The following is a 24489-nucleotide window of genomic DNA, read 5'->3' as shown; positions in this document are numbered from 1 at the left end:
ATGTCTCTGCACAGTTCTCATAAAAGTTTGTCACTTATGCTGTAAGTATGCTGTTCAGAAAATTTCCATAACTATAGTCTAGGTGGACAAAACAGTTAAAATCATAAGTATCAGTGACAGAAGGATTCCGTCAGCCAGTATAGGACTACAGAGGCAGCAGCTGATGTGGTGGAAGGGGAGAGAGGAGGAAGGTAAGGTATTTTACCTCTTCTTAGACCAAATACAGTTTTCTGTTAGAAAAGGGTGAATCCTGGGAAACTCAAGTACCTTACTGGCATCTCATTGCCCATACTTTCTGTTAAAAGATGGTGAATTTTGGATTAGATTCTGAGAGGATATCTGTAATATTTAGGTAATACAGTTCTTACGGAAAACACTTGGACATTCGCTGAAACCATCTCGGCGTTTTTTGAAATCACGTCTTTATAGCCTCATCATTGGTAGACTAAAGGATATGGAAAATACAAAGGTATCCTAAAGAAACACTCCTATAAATCTCAAAATACCAATTAAAAATAAAATAATAAAAAAACAACAAACAAATGTTTTAAGATGAGTCCCCAATTCTGTGCTTGTATTTCTACGCAGAATCAATATTGATCAATATTGAACCAATATTAATGTGTAAATGCTTAATATTATGAACCAATGAACCAATATTAATGCTTAAAATTCCCGAGCAGCAGCCACAATATTCTCTTTGAATTTTCATTAAACACATTGGATCTCTTTAAAGCACAGGTATCTATCCATCTATCTATGAACAGGCTTGAGAAACCCTTATGTTCAGCACCACCACTACAGGAAAGATAAATCTTTCCAATTTCCCTTATATCCCAGAAAGAAAGGGCAGATAGATGACCTGTGCTACAATAACCTAGCCTGTAAATTGCAATATGAATGGGAAGGAGTAGGAGAAATGACTGGTTTTGGAGTGCCCCTTCTCTGTTGTGATACTGCTTCTGAGAACCTTTGGGTTGAAATGTGAAGGATGCGTTTGATTTGTAAGGCAAACTGAAGTACTTTCTCCTGAGAAGAGCTCATTTCGGGTAGTTGAGTCCCAGAGACTGTTTCACAAAGCTTTTCTGTTATAGAAAGAAGTCTCCGCTGGAGGAGCTCCCGGCACAAATGTTCTAAGCCACAATTTAGCTCATATCACGTGAAGACATTCAAGATGGCTTGTACTCCAGGTATTTCATAATCTGCCAGGGGCAGGAAGAATTAGGCTGATTCCAGACCTGAGGAAATTTGATACATTAATCAAATCCATCACAGATGATGTCTCAAAAACTGTTGCAGTTTACTTTTAAAATGAATTAAAGCTACCACATGGACCTAAAGATAGGTGTTCTACCCATTTTCACATTTTTTAAAGTTGTAGGATTGTTTTTAAAAATCGGGTAGTATGTTTGGGTTTTTTCCTTGACTTGCATGAAGAATTGGAACATGTAGTTCTGAGCTGGAAGCCTCAAGGTTGTGGAGTAGAGGGGTGAAACATCTAAATACCTTCTGGATAACTCTAGCTCTTGTGTAAGAAGTTCAGATCTATTTATTACAAATGTTACATATTTGTGGTTGGTTGATTGGTCGGTTGGTGGACTGCTTAAACATGACAGTGGTGTTAGCTAGTAAACTTGCTGCTGTGTTCCGTGCTCAAGGTATTTCCTGTTTGCTGCACACAGACCGTATAATTTTTTAAGAGCATTATTTAAACATTATTTTCGAATTCTTTGGAGTCAGATTGGTCCTGATACTGAGCTTGTTTACATCAGGACAAATCAAGAATAACTTTGTGTCAATAGAGTTACCTTTGTGTGATGTAGATTTGCACACATAATTCCTAAATTTTCCTCCCCTTGAAGATCTAATTTATAAGGTCTCCTTCTGTGTGAATGTTTAGCACAGAAGTTCAGTAAACCTTCCAGGTTGTGTCCAGAAACTTACGTGTGACTTCAAGTGGTTAGTAGCCCTCTTTATTTTAATGCTTAAAGTTAGGAATGTACTTAAATATATTTCTGATATAGAGGTTTGCACATTTAGCTCCTTCCCTATGAATAAAAAGCCTTGAATGATAATGTCAAATATCTGATCCTTCAAGAGCAGATGATTCAATTATAGCTTTATGCAGTGTAAAGAATTTATTCACCTTTGATGAGATGGATTATAGATCTCTGCCATACACAACTTCTGTTGACACAAGCTGAAATTCTGTAGAGGACATTGGAATGCTTAAGGAGTTCAGCGTCTGAACTGAAGGCAATAGTAAGAGCATCATGGAACACATTCAGCACCACATCTGATTTTAATGCTGCTTCCTTCTGAATCTGTTTTACATGTCATGGGGTTGCTTGCTTGTGCTTTTAATCCACTAACCCTTTCCTTCAGTGTTAGCTGAAGCTTGAGATAATGGACCCATTGTAATGTCAGACTGTTTCAGGGCTTATGTGTGACTGAACCTTTCTGTAGTCTTGCCAGAGCAGTAGGTCTGGAAAGGAATCATGTATCTCAGCAGTGCTGCTTTGGATTCTCACAGATTGCAGTCCCCAAGAAGAGACTGTGTAGAGGTTGCCTTTTCTGTATTTCCATTGCATCCTTAAGCCTGCAGGTAAATGCTAAACAGATCCTTGATTTTGCCTCTTTCATTTGTAGTCTGGCAAGATCATACAGTAAAATTAATTATTGCTGGAATAAGATAAATTGAAGAAGAAATTCAAAGCAATCACTGTAGCCTTAGAACTGTATTCCTGTTCTCACTCAGACTCTCTGTGACTACTTCATTACCAATGATATCCAGGTTTTGGCACAAACGTGCCAAGAAGCTATTTGGTTATGTGCTGTACTGCTTTAAAAAGCAACATTATTTGCAGGCGTAACAACCTGATGTTGTTATTGAAAGTCTCAAATCTGGTATATGGCATTTCTGGAAACATCTTCTTAGGTTGTGCAAAACCATACTCTATGTTCTCTCTTTGAATTCCTTTGCCTTTCACAGTGCTACTTCAAAGATTGCGTTGTCCACACTGTACAGTTTACACAGGGACCACAGACTCTGTATGAAACCTTCTTGACACTACAGATGTAACGATTCTTAAAAATAAGTTTCCTTGGTCAGTGTTAGAGGTTCCTATTTTTCCCCTTGTGTTTAGAGTGAAGCTCTAAGGAAAAATTTTGATCACCCCATTCCCTTGTAATTCCTGCCAGGCTTACAATTTTTGTCCTAAAAGAGTGAACAGAAATGGCATCTTTTGACCCTCAAAAACAAAGGACCTTATTTGGTAGCTGTAGGAGTTAATTTTCCACTATTACAGTTCCTTCAGGAGATAATAAAATGAAATTAAATAAAATTCCAGATTGGATTGATCATTTCTTGTGATCCATATCTATTTTCATGAATCAAATTTGCAGTCTTGGCAAATGCCTCAAGTCACAGAAATTTTGTTTTACTGAAATATATAAACAACAACAATAACAAAGCATTATTTTGAAACGAAAACACTGATGTATAATCAGCATACATATGTAATAATGAATACTTCAATTATTTATTTTATTATAAAAGCATTTCTTTCTCATTTTACAGTTCTCAGAACAATTGTCTTGTTTTTTTGTTACCTGTATCACATATGACATAGTCCTTTTAATACCATGAGAGATACTTTCCTTTCTGTGAATTAATGTACTTTACAGACATTTTTTGACTGGGGGAGCTACCATTAGCGAGCTGGAAGGCAAGGAAGGTGAAGTCATTTAGCGGAAGATGAAGAGGACTAATGCTAGGAAAGAAACCACTTCACAGAGTTTGGTAAAGGATGTTAAGTAGTAATTAGGAAAGGCCACTGACGTGTTTATGGACCCAAGCTAGTTGTGGTCACTGTTGTTGAAATCCTCAGAATTATTTGGCACATAAAGGCTTCATGCAGAAAGTACTGAAAATAATCAGTTACTAACATTAAGTATGTCAAGTATCCATATCATTATACTTGTGTTTTCTTTATTCTATTTTTTTTCCCAAGGAATCCATGTCAGATATATTCTCTGTACAGTAAATATTACTGTTTAAGCAAAAATTTGTGATGGCTCTGTAAAAGAAACTTTTGCCAGTTAACAGGATTGGCAGCTCAAGACTTAATGAGGTTTTATTAGGTGAACTCATCAATCTGATAGTTATGTCATCCCAAAAGCTTAATTTTGCAGGCTATGATATTAATAGGAAGAGTAAGTAGTAGTGTTGCTGTGACACTAAAAGAACATGACAGAAGAGCTGAATTTACAATTGCAAAAACAAAAAAAGCCAGCAGGCATTTTCTTCCTTGTGTTCTGTAGGTATGGATGGATGACTGATGGTAACAAGGGAAGGGTGTGTGTTGCATGAGTACTTCCAGTCATCTAATACAGGAGTGTTTGCAAAGCTGACCAGCCCCATGTCAGGCTAGGTTATGTCTTTTTTCCCAAAGCACGTGTAGTGAGATCCCTTACTTATCATGCACACTTTTAACGCATACTGTGCAACTGCTTTTCTTCTGGTTTCTATTGTATCAATCTATCGTTTCAACAACTGCCTCAGTTTATGATAGAACTTATGTATAAACAGGATGCATTTGCTAAACAGTTTCTTGGACACCGTGTAAAGCACCGGAATGAATTTTTTACAGAAGACTGTCTTTTCATCATCTGCAATAGTTAAAACATCATTCAGCTTTAAAGACTGTCATCCAACTGAAAATTAGAAATTGTTTCTTTTTCTTTTCCAATATGTTGAACAAAACTTTGCCCTGAGATCATTAAGCACAAAATATATTTTAAAAAGTAACAGTGAAAATATAGAATGATAGATAATTATTATCAGATCATTAGGAATAAGGCTGGTGTTGGACATACTAATGTTTATATTTGCATTGCTTAATATGCAATGAAAGCAGTCTGTGGATGTCCTTATCTGAAAATACAGACAGAAAAGGCAACTTTTAAGTGAATAGAAACTGAAATCTTTCCTTGGGCCCAAGGATCCTCCTGTATTTGATGGAGTGAGATAAATGTTTCAGAATAAAATGAAATGGAAGTTCTACCCCTATCTGTAACTCAGGTACCTGGGTTGAATGTGAGAGGTAATGCAGGAGTTCAGTTCCATATTTCCTTTTTTATTGACACAGAAGGATAGAAGCTAGACCAGAGATTGCTTTGCATAAGCAATGCTCTTGGACATTCTTCTGTAGCTCTATCACATTGTAGAAGAAAACCTCAAGAACTGCAGTAGACTGAAGGGGGTCATTCTTCTGGGAAAGAGGGACATGCTGGGTTACTGTCTTTGCTCCAAGGACACTAACCGTTTTGTGAATTGACTGCTTAATATTAGGCTACGAAATCAGTCCTGGGAGCAGAGATCAGACACTACATTCCCCTCTTTTAGGCAAGTGCACTTGTATAATATGTATAATAAAGACAGTATATTTTTGCATGACCCAAATAGCATAAAAAACCCACCTAAAGCCAGCACCTGCATCTTACGCTACTCTTATGTTTTCTGCTTCCTAGTGGAGCTTGTAACAGTTTACCTTTTATTGGGGTGACTAGTGAACTTTTTTGGGAGATATGTTATTGAATCCACTCAAACTGAGAGCTTTTACTCTTAGTCTTCCAGTTCTTTAGCAAGTGACCTACTAAACAATGCATTTTACCTGGGAGATTGCTGGGTGGGGATGAGCAGGGGAAATGAAGGAGGAAACAGGAACTTTTTTCCTTGGCTATGAGTTAAAGCAAGGCAATCAGAGCAACACTTTATGGGAAGCCTTTTTCTTTCAAGTGTGTATTAGAGCATACCTATTGGATTAGATGTCTCTGGGAGCTTCTGTGTGAAAACACCCAATGTCTAGAATCCTTCAAGGTTTAAGTGGTAGATATGTGGAGAGCTTCTTAAGGTTGAAGCTGTTTTGGTACACACAGAAGCAGAGCCTTGAACAGTTGACCAGTGTTAGAGTTTAGATGTCTCCTAGGTTGAAACCACAGGTGAGCATAGATGTAGTTGTATTGCCAAGAGAAATAGAAATATGACTGTTCCTTTCTATACAACATGCCACATGAGAATTCCAATATGAAAGTGATATAGAAATTGCTTCTACTATTCATAAGATATATTTTTAAGTAAGTGGTTCATGTTGAAATGCCCATTAAAGATAAGTATGAGTTTAAGAACAAATTTGATTCAATGCCCGGAGGGTCTTCTGACAAAGAATTGGAAACCATAAGTTCCAAGTGTAAAAGGGAGTACAGGACTTACGCGGGGGGAAGAGGGGCACAGAGAAAAGAACGCAGAAGGACATAAAGAAATGACTGTAGGTCAGCATGGGAGTACTGCAGAGGGCAAGTGAAACGTGCTGTTAGGATTTCTTCTGGACAGCAGGTAATGAGAAGGATGTGAAAGATGAAGTCTAGAATCTTCATTAAGCAGAATGTTTACAATAATAATAGGAAGGCTTTAAGATGAGAGATAATTTTACAGTATAGCTGATCAGGATCAGGGCTAGACAAAATACCCGCACCCCCCAGAAATGCAGCGCAATACAGTTCTGTTATATTTCTCCTCCCTAACATGAGAGCATTTTCCTTCAGTTCATGATGTGAGGTAATTTACTGTGTCTTTATGCTACACTGATGGAATCTTATTCTCATTAGGAGAGTCAGAACTAGGCACATGCAGAGCACTTTTAAAAACCCAGCCAATAACTGTACACTCCCTGAGACTTTTTATAATATGGAAAACTAGGATTATGAAACTTTATTTGATCTGTGGAGATGATACAAACAGCAGTGAAACAAAATTACTATTTAGAAATCATAGAGTCATAGAACTGTTAGCATTAGAAAGGTAATAAAAAGCAATAGCAATGTATTCATAAAAGAAAGAACAATTGTCCTTTGGCAAATACATTTTTTGCTTGAAATACACAAATTGCACATCACTGAGAAAATAGGAAGTGTGGATATGATGCACACAGTTTATCTGAGTTTTAGGAACAGATTTGATGAAGTTCCATTTAATAATATAATTTTGAATCATAAAACATAGTACAGCAGCAGACAAAAGGAGAGAGGGGAAAAGTTCGTGTTGTGTAGTTTAATTCCATTGGCTGTTAAGTAGCTCAGATACTCCAGTGTGCAGAAATTTAAGTTAATGAGACTAGACTCTAAAAAATAATCCTACAAAGTGCAATTAAAAGTGAATAATATTTAAGATGGTTTCAGTATGAATCAACTGATGAATACTTGAAGAAAAAAATAAAACCAAAAATCAGTTCAGGCAGAGGCAGTGGTATTGACTTTGTCTCATGCATATTACTTTCACCAGTGAACTCCAGCAAGACAACTTCCAAGCGTCCTGAGACCAGGCTCAAACTCAGGTTTTAGTTTTATAGAGTGTAAGACTCTGTCTGTATCTATGTGTGTGTGTGTGTGTGTGTGTGTGCATTTTGGAAAACTGGCTATTGTGGTTACTTGTTTGGTTGATCCACTTTGTAGTCTCTGTGAGGCTAATTGGGGTAAAGGTTCCAGCAGAGATGTTGTGCACTGAGATTGTGCCACACTATTTAGGCACTATCAGGCTGACTACAAAGCCACTGCCGTCATTGCATGTAGGTATATTTTTAGTCAGAAATATATAGAAACATATGTAAATATGTAGGTGGTTACATTTGTTCAGCAAAAGTTTTCCTTTTGTGAGATACAAACTTTGATCGTTAGGACAGATATTACAGTGCAGATCTGAACAGCAGTGGGAAATCCCTCATAGAGGAGCTGACAGTTTCTAAAGTGGTGGCATTCTGTGTTCTTTAGGTGGACAGGTAGTTGGAACAGCCTCACTGGAAATATCTTAGCAGATGCAATAGTGACAGAAAAAGGTTTTTTAGATCTGTTACCATAGCATACATTTCCTGCATTTGACAGGTCTCTAGTACTCTGATCTCCTCAGACATTTCCAAACACATAGGCCATCTGTACCTGTAATATAGATGGCAAATAAACAGAAGAAAATAAAGACGCTTTGTAGCTAGCTAAGAGCTAGCTGCACCATTTTCTAATTCTTGAGGTCCATGGTATTTTTGGTAGTGACTGACTGGAGTAGCATCGCTAAAAGAATAGGTTCCTATTTGCTTTACTCACTCCTTCTGAAGCTATGGCTAACAGTATGCATTCCATAGATCCCAACTTACAGATTCTCTTGCTTTCTTCTCTGTTTCTTCAATCACAGTAATCAAAGACTACATCTATGTGAGTGAATAAAATTGACCATACTCCACTCATTTGAGTTCAACAGTTGCGTGGACTGAGCCCATGCAGTTAAGCTTTTACGTTCCAAAACAGGATCACCACATTCAAACTCCTTGGGAATGGTCCCTAAGCAGCATCTTTGAATTGTGTCTGGACACTTCTGGAAGGGTGTTAATTGACTCAACTGAAAATAATTCCAGAGCTTCACTAAAAGTATAGTGGCATGAATAATCATATGCCACTGCTTGGTCTGCTGTTCTGTCCATAGCCGGTTTATTACAGAATGGCTATAACCAAATAGGCAAAGAAACTTTGAATTCACTTGTACCTTATTCTGTGGAGTATTGCTCAGCCTTTCCTGTCACAAAAAGATGGGGAATGAGTGAAATGTGGATGAAGAAGCCAAATGACAGAAAAAGGAAAAAGGGAACAAACCTCCTAACAAAAAGATTTACATTTCAGATAAAGTAAAGGCTGGAACTCATGCACATAGAAGTCTTTGTCCTTCCGGATCCTTTGGCACCAAATTCATTGAGGGAAAAGAATGACAGGAAAAAGAAATGTCAACAATATTATATTTAGCAGTTCTCTCATCCTCTAGAAACATCAGTCATGTGTGCCTCTGTCCCCTCTGCCAGTGAGATCAGATTATTATCAAAGCACGAGTAGGCTTCCTTTGATAATCAAGCACAACTAAAAAAAAGTAATTAAACTTTCAATGGAGATCAAACACATCCAGTAATATATAACCCTGTCCATGTAACTCAAGCATCTATCCCATAGAAAACATCCATAATACCCCACCCACACCAACCTTTCCCTATATAATTTTGTCTGCACCTAAAGACAGCTCCTTTTGGGTAGCTTCTTTGTTCCTTCCTCCCTGCAATTCCTACTGTGTTATACTAAAGATATTGTTCAGCAAGGATCAGTTTGAAAATTTTAAGTAAAAGCAATTGGGATAGGATTAATCCTGTCAATTTACTTTAGAACCATTCAAGAGAAATAGTCACTTTTAGGGAATAATTTGGTCAAACCACTTTAGACACTTCAGGATTAAATAAATCATGTTCCAGGATATATGGTTCAGTCCACTGCCTGATCTAGATGTCTAGTTCATATGGAGACATGTTCAATATGGACATCTGCATTGAGTCAGAGGTCTGAGCTGAAAAACAACAAAAAGAGATTATTTATCCCCATAGTAACAGTTTCCAACATATCTTTCACAGAGATTTGTATGTGAAAAAGAAAATGTTAGTGAACTGAAAATGTGTTCTTCAGGCTGCATTCTTTCTAAAGCAATGATCATAGAGAGGCGTATAGGTAGGGGTCACTGTCTCCTAAGCAGCCCTTGGAGTAGCCCCATGAGAAGCTCCATATCAAGAGCTGAGTGGGTGTTCTCCCATCGGTGCAGCTAGTCCTCTGCTTCCCTGCTGTGTCCCTGCTGTACCACAGTATCTGGAGAAGAGCTTTGGATTCCTCATTGACTGCTGCCCTGCTGAGCTGTGGAATCCTGAGAGAAAGCAAGAAACTGCCATACTCCACTGAGTCATTGTAGGGCTATGAGACAGAATATCTCCCCTCCCTCACACAGACTTCCTGGGGAGAAAAGGTAGGACGATATGAATACCAGTCATCAGCTAAATCTGTCTCATTATCTACCCAGACAGAAGTCAGGTTAAAACAGTTAAGGGCTGCCTGAACTTAGTTCTTAAAGAAGCATGGACCAGATGGGAATGACTGGCTAAATTGTATTGCTGTTGTAAACCCAGCATATCCTCTTCTGATCACAGCAAGTTCCTTCTCAAACCTAAACATATGCCTTTGTATCAAATATTGCAGATGCTACAATCCAAACAAGCATGCTTCATACCAACCAGGGACCTTATCTGCTTGAAAGGATGCCTGTAGGTAACTGAAAAGTATTTTCTGCTCCTTCTGCAGTGAATCCTTAGCATATTCACTGCCTTTTGACTTTTTGGAAATAGTGTTTGGCTGTCAGGATGAAAAGACTGGAGATTGTAACCAGAAGGCTGTAGGAAGTGATTATTCCCCTTTATTCAGCATTTACACTGTTGTATGCGGAACATAGATCCAGTTTTGGGCTCATCAGTGCAAGAAAGCCTCAAAATACTGGGGTCCAGTGGGGAACAACCAAGATCAATAAAGAGCTGGAGCACATGATATACAAAGAGTGATTGATAAAAAGAGTTCGTTCACTTGAGGAAGAAGAGGCCATGGGGAGATCTTACAGCGACCTTCTGCTACTTAGATGGATGGTAGAGGGAAAATGGATGTGTGCAGTAGCAGAAAAAGTGGTATCAGGCACAAGCTGTAGCAAAAGAGATTCCATTAAGAAATAATGAAGGAATTTTTCACCATGACTTACCATGAGGGTGGTCAGTTATGAACAGGTTCCCCAGAGATGCTGTGGTGTCTCCATCCTAGACAAAATTGGACTGACATGACAGGTCCCTGAGAATCTGCTGCAAGCTGGTCCTTTTTTTGAGCAAGGGTTGGACCAGATGGGCCGCAGAGATCTCTTCCAACCTCAGCTACTCCATGATGTCATGGCACCAGTGCAATGTAGATGGCATGTGAGATACTCTAAAAAAAAGGCAAGCAGCACCTTGTGGTGAAAAGACAAGATCTTGAATGGAGTATATCAGCTTAAGTCAGAACTTAGAACATTTGTCTGTCACTTGAAGCAAAATTACCACAGTCATGGCCTTGTCAGAGTAGTTGTCTGATATCTTCAGATCCTTTTCCAAAACTGTACCGATTCAGGTAGCTCACAGGGACATAGGATGGGAAAACATGGATGAATAGAAATGACACCCGTGCCAGTCAGCCCCTTGATTCGTACCCACAGACATTCCACTTGCTCCTCATCCGACCCCGGACAGAACTCAATACATTCTAGTTGCTCTCTCACGTAAAGAGCAACTCCACCACCTCGCTTTGCTGACCTATCTTTCCTAAAAAGGACATAGCCATCCATGACCACATTCCAGTCATGTGAACTGTCCCACCATGTCTCTGTAATCGCCACTAGATCATAACCTTTAGCCCGCACACAGACTTCTAACTCCTCCTGTTTATTCCCCATGCTGCGTGCATTGGTGTACAGGCATTTCAGGGAGCCAGTCCTAGTACCCTTTTTCCCCTGCGGGACAGGGTCTAAAGAGCTATCCTTTCCCACAAGTGAAACAAGAGATTGATAGTCCTCCTTAGCCCGCCATCCTTCAATCCCTAGCATGTTCCTCTTGGGCTTGTCCCCAACAGGCCCAGTTAAATCCCCTCCCCCCTTCCTAACTAGTTTAAAGCCCTGTCAATAAGCCCTGCTAACTCCTGCCCCAAAACCCTTTTTTTTCTCTGGGACTGGTGTATCCCGCCTGTCACCAGCAAACCAGGTGTCCCATACAGCAGCCCGTGACTGAAAAACCCAAACCCCTGCCTTTGGCACTGGAATATTGCGTCCAGTTCTGGGCCCCTCTGTTCAAGAAGGACAGGGAATTGCTTGAAGGAGTCCAGCGCAGAGCCACAAAGATGATTAAGGGAGTGGAACATCTCCCTTATGAGGAGAGGCTGAGGGAGCTGGGTCTCTTTAGCTTGCAAAAGAGGAGACTGAGGGGTGACCTCATCAATGTTTACAAATATGTAAAGGGTAGGTGTCAGGATGATGGAGCTAGGCTTTTTTCAGTGATATCCAGTGATAGGACAAGGGGCAATGGGTGTAAACTGGAGCATAGGAAGTTCCACGTTAACATCAGGAAGAACTTCTTTACTGTAAGAGTGACAGAGCACTGGAACAGGTTGCCCAGGGGGGTTGTGGAGTCTCCTACACTGGAGATATTCAAGGCCCGCCTGGACAAGTTCCTGTGTGATGTACTGTAGGTTACCCTGCTCTTGCAGGGGGGTTGGACTAGATGATCTTTTTAGGTCCCTTCCAACCCTTGGGATTCTGTGATTCTGTGATTCTGTGACCTAATTTTTAAAAATACATTGCATCCTCATGCGTCTGGATTATCTGATGTTTTCTCTCTTTATCTAAATTCCTGACTGATTCTATGATATTAATAAGAATAATCCAAGTAAATCCATCTATATTCTACCAATACTTTATGTGAACATCTGTAGATTAAGATGCTATTAGCATATGCTAAGCATAATAACGTTTTAAGAATGGCATAAGCAAAGAAAAAAGAGCATTTCAGGACATTGATTATGTACAAACACTTGTGCATTTAGATGAGAATACACTGATTTGTACAGAAAACTAAATCTTAAAAAAGTTGCTATGCCAAATTAATTTATTAGTGTTGACTTTTTTCTATTTAAAAATTGTTTTAATAGTAAAAAGAGGAAAAAAAAAACAAGAAATGCTTCTATATGTCAGCAGTCACTCCATGATAGGTAAGAAATTCAGATCTGTAAGGATCCCTTTTAGTCCCTAGGGGGGAAAAAAATAGTACTTAATTCTCCAGTGTGCAAAACCAGAAGAAAAATGGAACCCATAAAAAGTGAAAAGATCAAAATGAAACGGGGGGGGGGGGGGGGGGGGGGGGAGGAAGAAAATAAAAAAGCACAATAGGCCAGCAAATTATGTACAGTGTTTAAAAGTAATTTAAAAGTCTGTATGGGCTTGCTCTGTGGTCCTCACTCCTACTTTATAATACTGAATCAGGCTGTGATGTGCCATGTTCTATAGCTCAGACCTTCCTTGTCATGCTTAATGATTTCTACTCTTCATTTACTTTACTTTGAGCTTTGGTTATTAGTTGAATACTATAATTATTGTAGGAGAGTCTAAACAGCAAATCCCAGTATTACAACTATTAGTAGTAGGTATAGCAGGGTGAAGGGGAGTATCAATAAAAAACTCAATATAATGGAATAATTAGAGTGCATCAAATAAATAAGTGAACAGTTATCTTTTTCTTGTGACTTTCATTAAATAATATAAGGTCCATAAAGGAATCAGGTACTGTAAAAACAAATTGGCTCGGTCTTCACCTAAAGTACTTAAGGTATAAAAGAACTTCAGGATCTTTTGCAGAGTTGAAGAAAGAATTGCAGATAGTCGGCTTCAGTGTTCAGTTAGTCCCTGAAACAGGTATATTCAAAGACTTGGCCTCTGATCAAAATGCTGTGTAAATAGGAGTGTTCAGACTTTTAGAGACCTTGCTTAGGCCCTTAGAAAGTTATATGTGTTCTTTGTTTCTCCAGTGTGGAGTGGAGTTGTCATCGAGAGCTCACAAAGTTTTCCAGCTCTGGAGTTTCTTACTCATAAGGTTTTCCCAGAGGGGAAGGCAATGTGCAAACAACCCCTTGCCTCATACAATGCTGTAACTTTCTAATATTTGGGATTTATTTGTGCTAGCATCTTCTTGAGAAGCATTTCTCATAGGTCAGCTATCATAGATGGTAATGTGGAGATGTTATGCATTCACCTCACTTTACAGCTTTGAGGGAGAAAAATGGTGGTGCAGTAGTATCATATGTAGAGCACTTAGGAGTTGACAAGTGGTGGCAGCAAGAACAGTGAAGCATTTTAAAACAGGCAGTGCTGCAAGGATAATGAAACCATCCATCTGGACAGGAAGCTTGTATGACCACATATAAGTTCAGCTTGTTAGCTGTCATGTTTTCCTGTGCTTGGGAGAAAGTGAGTAGTTGGATATATGGACCACAGATTTGGGAAGTCTTGTTTGGGAAGTCCTTGGGCTTTGGTGGGAATGCAGCTGCTATTACTGAAGTATCATTGCCTCTCTCTGCAGAATCTCTCAAACTAAATGCTGTACATTTTCCTTTTCAAAAAGAAGGTGCTATTTTGAATGACTCCCTGCACTAAAAACAGCAAGCCATTTCTTTTGGAAAAAAAAAAAAAATAAAAATAGATGTTTAAATATGGATCTGATAGGAACAAAGGGAGGAAATAATCAAGGACGTAGAGGCTGTAGTCGTTATTCTCCAGTGACTCCTGGTATGACATGGAAAGAGTCACTCAACTTCTCTGTGTCTCAATTTCCCATCTGTAAAATGGGATTAAAATACCTACCTCACAGGGGTGTTGTGAGGCTTTTTGAAATAATGTTTGTAAAGTGCTTTGAGATCCTTGGATGAAAGGTGCAATAAGAAACCAAATTATTCACTTTTTTTTAGTGCAATACAAGAGTGCACTTCTATTGAGATGGCTAAAGTCTTCCAGCTTTACATATTCCACATACTTTTCACTTAATTCTTTTCCTGTCATTTGTTATATCTGCTGGGAGTTGAACAAATTTTGCAATGACGAATACCTAAATTGTCATAGTATTGCACAAATGAGGGCTAAAATAATCTTTTAAAATTGTGTTTCAAATTTCTAGTCCATGAAACCCGAAAGCTAACAGAAAAAGGATATATGATAACTTTGTGCACTCTTCACATAAACTGGCTAACTTGTGTCTTTTTGAGACAAACTCAGCCTCTTCGCCAATTAAACAAATATGTTGTGGGTCAATGGTTACAAAACTTATGACTTACATAGAGGGTAGAGAAGGTGCTTTAGTCCTGCATGTTCAACAATCAGCCATTAAACAGCACAGTACAAATGTAGTTACTGAGTTAAAGGTTAAACATTAGGAATCATAGAAACGAGAAATGAAAGCAAGATTAGATTTTGCAGAGCTGAATCAATGAAAAGGCATACATGTTCACATGGAGCTGCTAGGCTAACATACTTTCGGGAAGACCCTTAAGTAATACACAAAAATTCAGTACTAAGAATTTCAGTTTAATGAACAGGTGACATAGATGCTTCACTAGAGCAGGCTCCATATCCAACAGACAGTTTTTGATATGACATATCTTTTTCATTAAAATTAACTGCTTCATGGAGATAAGAAACATGAACAAAACAGTTGTTAAAGAAAGAAGATGCAAAAGAAGGACAAAAAGTAAAAAAGGAGGAATAAAACTTGATTAAAATATTTTGTTTTCCTGCTGCTTTCTTCTGGGATTCATGCTTCTCTTCTTCACTTCCTTCTCCTCCACCACATTTTTTTCCTTCTTTTTAGAATTGGAAAGGCAGGAGATCTGAAAAGGATATAACCAAACAAACAGAATAAAAAACATTATAGCTACAGCTTTTACCCAGCTTCACCTACTGAAAAGGATTTACATGTCTTCACTCTTACAGCATGTGATTCGTATTTTATCTTTCACTGTTGCGGAGGCAAATTATAACATACTCCTTGCATTGGTGACCATTTATATGACTTCTATTCATATAAAAACAAACACAAAACCACTTTTTAAAAAAGAAAACCTTGAAAATTTTCACATTGCAAAAGTTGGCCTAGAAGAGTCACTGTGTACCCGCACAATTCTCTGGATGACTTTCTCAAATACGTATTTTTCCTATTCTTTATTTCAGTATCCTTTTAGACCTACATTTGGGCTGATTTCACCAGTGTTTGTAGATATCCTAAACTTGAAGGCACTGCCAATTTTTGATCTATAGCTTGCTGCTTCTTTAGTTACTTTGATGCTCCTTCTTTACATCTGACTGCCCATCAGACGTAGTTAGAAGAAGCACCCCACAAAAGTAGCAGTTTCTACTGAAAAATCTTATTGGCTTCAGATTTTATCCTTAACATTTAAATGAGTTTGGGATTTGTTTGCACGTCACTTCAGAAAATTATCAGTGTATTAAAATGTCTGCTTCTTAAATAGCACAAACTATCCAGTAATCCTTAACTGTATACTTCTGTGCAGTCATTCAAGATGGACATTTTTCAAATACAAAGTGCAAGTGGCATCTCTTGCCTCTATATTGAAAATCTGATACTCTGATATGAATTATTATTACCTCGAGAACAAAGGCAACTAAAATAAAACCACCTTTAATGATAAATAGGTAACTCACTATTGACTTGGAATATCTTGTCATATAAGAATACCATATATCATTCACAATTATCTTCCCTTTGTATTCAAGTAGATATTATACATAGTATTTTACCATTAGAGTAATTTTTTTTCATCCTAGATGTAGCCCAGTCTGCTGCTTAACTACAGCCTACTATCATCCCAGGATCCCTAACCACTGTGTAGAAAGAATACTATCTTGTGGCTGAAATATTAATTACTGTGCTGTTGAGCTTTGTATTTTAAATTCTGATTTACTATTTTGTCCACTGACACCAATTTTTTTTTTATCAAAAATTATTTCCTGTCACCAAAATGTTAGTGTACAAGCCACCTATTACCTGAAATTTCCCACTTTGGTTTGTTTAACCCAAAACGTAAAAGTCATACTTTAGAAAATGCTATGTGTTTAGGTGTACTAGTGTTGAAAATACATTTAAGCTGAAAAGATGCTATCAGAAGTTGATGGACTAGCTCTTGAGCAGGTGTTAATTGTCCTAGCTGTTCTGGCTTCTTTCAATTTGCACCAGCTGAAAAATTGGCCTAGCATGTCAACATAATGACAGATTTAGAAACTTTCTTTTCCAGATGTGATGCAAGACATTAAAATACTGCTTGAGTAGCTGATTGTCAAATTATAATTTATGAGACGTTCATTAGTAAATAATGATGAATGTATATGTGATTTAAGAATGGGTCTAAGAATGACATAATTTATTAGTGAACGTGAAATATCAGAAAATGCTCTTTGGATGATATTCATCTGACCAAATATGGATATTCTTAAGGTAGGCATCTAGTCTGAGTCCTTTTGTTGTCAATGTAGAGAAACAGGCACTTCTAGTACTTAACTAATTTTATTTTCAAGGTGAAATCTTAATCAGATCAGGTGGACTGTATCCTTAAAGTGTCTGCTTCTCTTACTGACTAAGAACAGGAATATCAAATAGCTTAAATGGATGTAGATGTCTGCCTTGCTCATGTCGAAAGTTAGGTGAGATGAATCTCACCCTCAGGGCCTCACATTGGCTTCATCTTTATTAAGTTATCCCTTTATTATTCAGTAGTTGCTAAAACAAAGCAAAGTAAGATGTGGCAACTCTGCACCATTATGTTACAATATACAGGACTGTAGATAACATGACTGTATATATGACCATATACTTTGGGCTAGCATATTTACCTAAAATTATGTTGTGCATACAAGTGCTTCTGTCTTCCTTTCATGTAACAGCTCTTGTAAAGTTCTTAATTCTCCACAGTTTGCATAGTTAAACTGAGAGATTTTGATTTCTGCTGATGGATCCACTAAGTAAAAATGCCATTTTGATCTTTGCATAGTCATTGGTTATCTAGTACTAATGCTGTATATGGTGTTAAAAAAGTGACCATTTCCTGCTTGGTGTATATTCTTTCTCTTTTGGTGAATCATGTTCATCAGTAAGAGAATAAATCCAGTAGAACTCACTCCTTAGCCATCTACCATACTTGCAGGACATATAGGAGTAAGAAAAGTTGGAAACATAGGCAATTATGTCATATTAGGAATGTGATTGTAATAAACCCCATAAAACTGTAAATACAGAAGTAAAAGAAGGAGAAACATAAGTATTTATGACATATTTAGCAGTAGCAGTAATTAGCATTTTGATTGTTTTTTTCTTATCAGTTTTATGAAATATGTTCATGTGAATAGCAAATAAAAATAGCCTTATGGACTATAGAGAAGTTCACTTCACATGGGCCTTAGTGTTATAGAATTGCTGTATGATTAACAATATTTGACATGCAGTTTGTTTTCTATCCATGCGATTGCAACAACAGTTCCAATTGTAGCCACTTTTTTCTTTTCTTTTCCTTTTTCTTTCTTTCTTTGTTTCTTTCTTTGTTTCTGTTTTTTATGCAGAAGACCATCAAATGAATTGTCACAATACTCGAATAATGCAAGACACAGAAAAAGACGATAACAATAATGATGAGTATGATAATTACGATGAACTGGTGGCCAAGTCATTGTTAAATCTTGGCAAAATTGCAGAGGATGCAGCATACAGAGCCAGGACAGAATCAGAAATGAACAGCAATACATCTAATAGTCTGGAAGATGATAGTGACAAAAATGAAAATATTGGTCGGAAAAGTGAGCTGAGTTTAGACTTAGACAGTGATGTTGTTAGGGAAACAGTGGACTCCCTTAAATTATTAGCACAAGGACACGGTGTAGTGCTTTCAGAAAACATTAATGACAGAAATTATGCAGACAGTACTTCACAGCAAGATAATAGGAATATGAACTTTGTAATGCTAGGGAAGCCTGTGAACAATGGACTTACAGAAAAAATGGTGGAGGAGAGTGATGAAGAGGTGTGTCTCAGCAGTTTGGAGTGCTTAAGGAACCAGTGTTTTGATCTGGCTAGGAAACTCAGTGAGACAAACCCACAGGAAAGAAATCAACAGCAAAACATGAACACTCGTCAGCATGTCAGGCAAGAAGATGACTTCCAAGGAAGAACACCAGACCGGAATTACTCTGATATGATGAACCTAATGAGGCTTGAAGAACAGTTGAGCCCCAGATCTAGGACTTTTTCTAGCTGTGCAAAGGAGGATGGTTGTCATGAAAGAGACGATGATACCACCTCTATTACTTCAGATAGGTCTGAAGAAGTGTTTGATATGACAAAAGGTAACTTAACCCTGCTTGAGAAAGCAATTGCTTTGGAAACTGAGAGAGCAAAAGCCATGAGAGAAAAAATGGCAGTGGAAGCTGGAAGGAGGGATAATATGAGATCATATGAGGAACAGTCTCCAAGACACCTTTCTGGAGATGACAGGAAGCCTAAACCCAGTGACGGCCATGTCAAAAAGCCATATTATGGTAAAGGTAATATTTCTATATACCGTATGTTATGTCATGAGAAAGTGTGAGCTAATGTGTTAAGTTTTGCATAGATACCTGAAATGAAGTTGTTAATTTCACAAAATGGAAAATTTATTTAAACTGTAGTAGTATGACATAATTGTACAATAGCATCATGCTGCAATTATAAAAGCATTAATCGTGCAGTGTTAGAAGTATGTACAAATGACATGAATATCATTTGGCCAAATTAAAAAAAAAAAAAAAAGAACTTTTAGGGAAACAAAACAAATAAGAGATCATGTTGAAAGAGGCAAAGATTTTTCTCAATTTTTTAATATATTTTGTAGTAATAATTAAAAAGCCATGAAGAGGATTATGTTGCAAACTATATTGGAGAGTGGGGTTTTAGTAGCAGGTAGTCAATCCGCTATGAAGTGCATATTTTACAGATTAGATTGGGTAGGTGGCATCATGACTTATAAAATTATCATCAAAAGACAGTTATTGATGAAGCCTCTCCCATCTAAAATGTAAAATTGCCTGATAGATATTGAATAGTATCAGAATGACCGATAACATAAGATAGGGGCAGTGACTGCACATTAATTATCTTAAGAGAGTAAGGTAATGGAAACCATTTGCTATGCAAGGCATGGTGTGGCCTGGGCTGAGATCAATAGCAATTTCTTTCTTATGTGCATTCCACTTCACTGGTTTCATTCCATTGTGGAAACAGTTAAGGTGCTGCCTTGATTATAATTCAATACAAGAGAAAAAAAGAAAAAGAAAAAGGAAAAAAAAAAAAAAGAACAGATTAAAGGTTACCTTTAGAATGACTTAATTTACCGGATTATGATGGTGATGGTGTGTTTATACTACCACACCCCTCTTTAACTTGTCTACATCTGTACATGTAGGGCTGTGTTGTATGAAGTGTTCAATACCTCCTGAGACTCATTGACCACCCCTGATTCCCATTGACTTTAGTGGAAGTTGAGGACATGGTATTTCTTGGGAGACGCTAAGCAGGGACTGGCGTTATCTTGTATTTGTTGTAAAAATACTTGGTTTCCTTTCTACCATTGAGATGGTGGGCATTTTTCTCCTTTTTGTAACTACCTGTTTTGAAAAAGTGATACCCTAAGATCTGCCTGTGGCATTCAGGTAGGCAGACAACATCTTGGTCCAAAAAAAGTTTTGATCTTTTTTTGCAAACCTTAAAGTAATGACCAGTCATTTAGAAAAACATGTAAATTACTCATGTCAAACACTCTTCTGCAATGTAATTTAGCAAAGTTCTGTTTATTTTAAACAGAATTATATATTCCAGTGAGTGCTGTAGTAACTTTGGGTATTTGGGGAAGACAATTTTATTTATTTAGTGTATTACTGCAATAGCCATGTGGATTTTGTGCTAAATGTTGTTCACATATGACCTGTTGTAGGTACATTCCCCTTTAAATATGTATGTTTAATAAAACCACAGAAAACATGGCAAACCAATGTTAATTTTTGAAGAGCTTTTTTATCTCAGGTGTTGTCCAGCCCTTCCAGTCTATGTATGCCTGGGAAAGCATTTATGCATATAGATCTGCTGTTTCCAAAAAGACTATAGATAATTTCTGGCAGTAATAAAAGAATGGACTTCTTATTTCAGGAAATTCTAGAGCTTCTTTGAACCATCCTGTCTTTTAGTAGCTTCAGGCCGAATTGATAATAGGTCCAAACCCCAGACAAGGACTAAATATTATGGTAGTTTGGACTAAGAAACTTCGTGAGTGGATCACTCTATGCTTTTTTAATAAAGGAAGAAACTAAAAAGAAACTTTCCTTCATTACTCAAAAAAACATAGGAAACATTCTGGTAGTTGTTGAGAGAATCTTTAAATAATGCTACTACTTGTATCATTTGTTCTCCCCTCCCACATTATCTTCCAAATACTCCTAGGAGAGCTAGCTCAGAGATGTATGATACGGTTAAGTGGAAACTTTTTGAGTACACAAGTTTGCAGTGGGAACTACCTCCTGACTTCAGGAATTCTGCTTTCAGAGATCACTGAAACAACTGTTAAGGGACCACTAGCCCTTTTCCCCTGCCATCTAAAGCCTTCTAAACAGGCTTTCTTCTGAAATTTATGAATTTTAAAACCTTTTGAATCCTCTGACAACCTTCACTCAGACAATACTCCCATTGTGGCAAAGAGTGAGGAAAGGTTACAGTATTAAAAAACCCTGTGCAATGTTTCTCCCAATCAGCAGAAGAGAATTTACAAAAGACTGTCCAGTGTTTTGTATAAAGTTGTGAAAATTTTAGTCAAATGTCTTCCATTAAAACCAATGGGAAATTGTGCAAGTGCAATTTTATGCAAGTTTTGAAATCATTAAGAATAGTATACAGCATCTTTTCTGACTCATTAGACCATAATGGCTCTTAAGGATCTGATGCGTGCTGTAATTTGAATGCGCAGCAGATTTTGCTTGACACTATAGGATCTGAGTGTCTGGATCCTCAGTGGCTCTAAATCAGAATGCCTTCATTGACTTTGGTGGAGTTCTGACAATGTGGGGAAGCTAAAGTTCCTCTGGTTTAAAGTCTCTAAAAAGCCGTTATGGTCTATTAAACATCTACATTTTTTGCAGTCCTTGATTATTGTTATTTTTACATAATTTATATTTCATTTACATTACTTATTCAGTTATCTAATACTTTTACACATCCCAAAGTACTTGAAGAGTTGCTTAGAGTTGTGTATGTATGTAGCTGTGGGCTTGCTGTTCTAGTGGTCTCAGCACAGGCCTATCTGGCAGGAATTCAGATCCCTTCTCTGACATTTGCTCCTTCTGTGGCCTTGGGTTTAATTTCTCAATCTCTTCGCTTCAATTTCCTAACGTATAAGGGTACAGTCTTTTCCAGAGTGTTGTGATGACTGTATAGCACTTTGGAGATAGATTTGTATGTGTATTTATATCATTAAACAGCATGAAACAAAGAACTGTGTTCTACAGTCAACATGCAAGTTAAGTAATGTAAAACTGTCATAATTAGGGATTCCATTTGCAAAAGATAAGATCTAAATATCATATTAAAATTTAAGAATGGAATTAAAACATGGAAAATCATTACAATGAGCTAAAGAATTTATCTAAAATTAAGGTGTTTTGGAAGAACTTGGAATATAAAAGTATAGAAATATATATATGTATATAAACTACCAGAGGGAAATCAAGGAGAAATAAGTCCACAACTGAACGCGAACTTGGGATTGTATTGATTCATGGTGTAAAAAATGGGTTGTATGTGTATGAAGTACTGACATTTCCACTGGTTATACTGAGGGTTGCCTTTGTTGAAGCTGGGATGGAATTTGATATAAGAAGGACTTAATGGAAAATAATTAGCAAAAACTTATTTTCCAGAGACAAAAGCATAAATACTGAAGCAGAGCAATTACAAGAGCAGCATAAAATAATTAAATGAGTATTGGGTATTGAAATGCAGATGGTCTAAAAAAAGGGAAAGGGGATGTTGCATGATCTTGAGCCAAAATGGGTATAGAGTTACAGTTAGAGTATACTCAATTTTATTCCTTTAATACTAATATGAAAATCAGCGATAGTGTCCAAAATCTGGCAACTGTGGTCAAGATGATAGGATGTTGTCCTGGGTTGTATCCTGTGCTGGACTGGAAGGGAAGGGATGTTATTTTACAGATGTTCTGTTAAAGAAAACAAGCTGATGAAGTATGTGAGAAACAAGTACAGGATTAATCTCACCAGCAGCTCCACTACATTATTGGTAGAAAGCTTTATTTTGTTGAAAAAATGTCTATTTAGACTTTTCATTGATTTGTAGACAGATGATCCAACAACATTCTAAAAGGTCATTAACCTTTTAAGCATATGAATATTCAAGCATTATATATATGCAAGTTTGTAATGGCCCAGATTTACAAAGCAAGTGATATTTTCGGTAATTCTGACTTCAGTGTTTACCCCACCATAATTTATTGGAGAGAAAGAATATTTGCATAATTTCTACCACTTCATAAGGAATTTAAAGAAAACAAGATTTGTCTCCTCAGCGAGCCTTGGGAAAGGGATATATTTGTGCTGAATCATTGAATTGTTATCCTGAAGAGCTGGGTTTGCTACTCTCAGGACACCGAGCTGTTATAGCAGTGCATTTGCAGACCTTAATACATCAGACAAATAAGAATGTAAAGAAGGGAAACTCCAACTAAATAGTTTCCAAATGACCTTACACCCTTGAGCTTATGCTTGCCAGCAGAACATTGATTGACAGTGGTATGGCTTTGCTATAAAAAGGTCACTTTCCAGCCACTGGGAGTGGATATTGCTGTGATCACAGGAGCCTGCAGTCTGAAAAGAAGATAATGGAATAAAAGTGACAGAACTGTGCTCAGACGTGGAAGGGTTTCTGTTGTTTTGCTGGGTTTTTTTAATATTCTAGTTTTCATAAGAACATTTACCAAAGAGTAAATGACATGATTAAATGAACCTTCTTACAGAAATGTGAAAAGCATCATTCACTTGACACATTTGTTGTAAATTATAGATCCCTCAAGAACAGAAAAGAAAGAAAGCAAATGTCCTACCCCTGGGTGTGATGGAACTGGCCATGTAACGGGGCTTTACCCCCATCACCGCAGTTTGTCAGGATGCCCACACAAAGATAGGGTCCCTCCAGAAAGTAAGTTCACACTGTTTCATGGAAAATGGGGATAAAACTACAAAGATTTTTCTAGCATGCTTTTTAAACTTTTTATTTGAAAAGTTAATTTCATTTTTCAGTATGGTTTGTCGCAACTTTTAGTCAACTGTTCTGTGCTATACCTTTTCCTTTTTTACATCATTTCCATTCTCTACTAACTTTTACACTGAAAGAACAACTTTTAAAGCTGTATTCTTTGATTTTAAGAAACCTAGGTTATTTTAAATTAGATTTATTCAGTCAACAGAGAAAAAGGTTTCCTGAAGATGTGCACTGCTTTTACTTCTGCGTGCTGATGTCACATCAACTGTCCCTGTTGTCTTGTACAGGAATAATAGTACTGAAAAATTTGCTCAACCTTTCTTTTGTTGTTGTTGTGTCAGAAACATAATTTATGTTTAAAAAGTTTAGATTATTAAAAATAACAATTTGGCATTTGCTCAGTTTCACAACGGGGACTTTGAGCAAACATCCCCTGTCAGTCACATGGGTGGAATTTCCTGCCATGTCAGTGGATTCTCTGCAAAGGAGGTTCACCCATATGAGCTCAAGGTGGTTTGCCTGAAGGCAGGGGACTCAGTTTCTTGAAGTCACCTCTTTGGCTGGTGAAATCAGCATAGGTCTGTTGAAGCTAATTGCTTTACGCTGATTTACACCAGACAAATGTCTAGCTAAGATCCAGTTCTCTTTCACACCAATTTTAAAATGAAGTTAT

At 37.4% G+C, this 24489-nt stretch overlaps 1 protein-coding gene across 4 annotated transcripts in view; it reads left to right on the top strand.

Annotated features, from left to right (window-relative positions):
• The window catches only part of MYT1L (myelin transcription factor 1 like), a 129846-nt gene that overhangs the window by 28023 nt on the left and 77334 nt on the right, over window positions 1–24489 (top strand). For 3 of the 4 annotated variants that reach the window (XM_065679185.1, XM_065679186.1, XM_065679184.1), the window contains exons 5-6: window positions 18086–19057; window positions 23619–23753. In XM_065679185.1, coding sequence (XP_065535257.1) covers window positions 18086–19057; window positions 23619–23753 — 1107 coding nt within the window. Of the gene's footprint in view, window positions 1–18085; window positions 19064–23618; window positions 23754–24489 lie in introns of all 4 variants that reach the window. The other variant, XM_065679183.1, reaches the window with a different exon arrangement.

This window comes from Lathamus discolor, chromosome 5 (genome assembly GCF_037157495.1).
Source record: "Lathamus discolor isolate bLatDis1 chromosome 5, bLatDis1.hap1, whole genome shotgun sequence".
Classification (NCBI taxonomy): Eukaryota; Metazoa; Chordata; class Aves; order Psittaciformes; family Psittacidae; genus Lathamus; species Lathamus discolor.
This window is presented reverse-complemented; position numbering and strand designations above follow the sequence as displayed.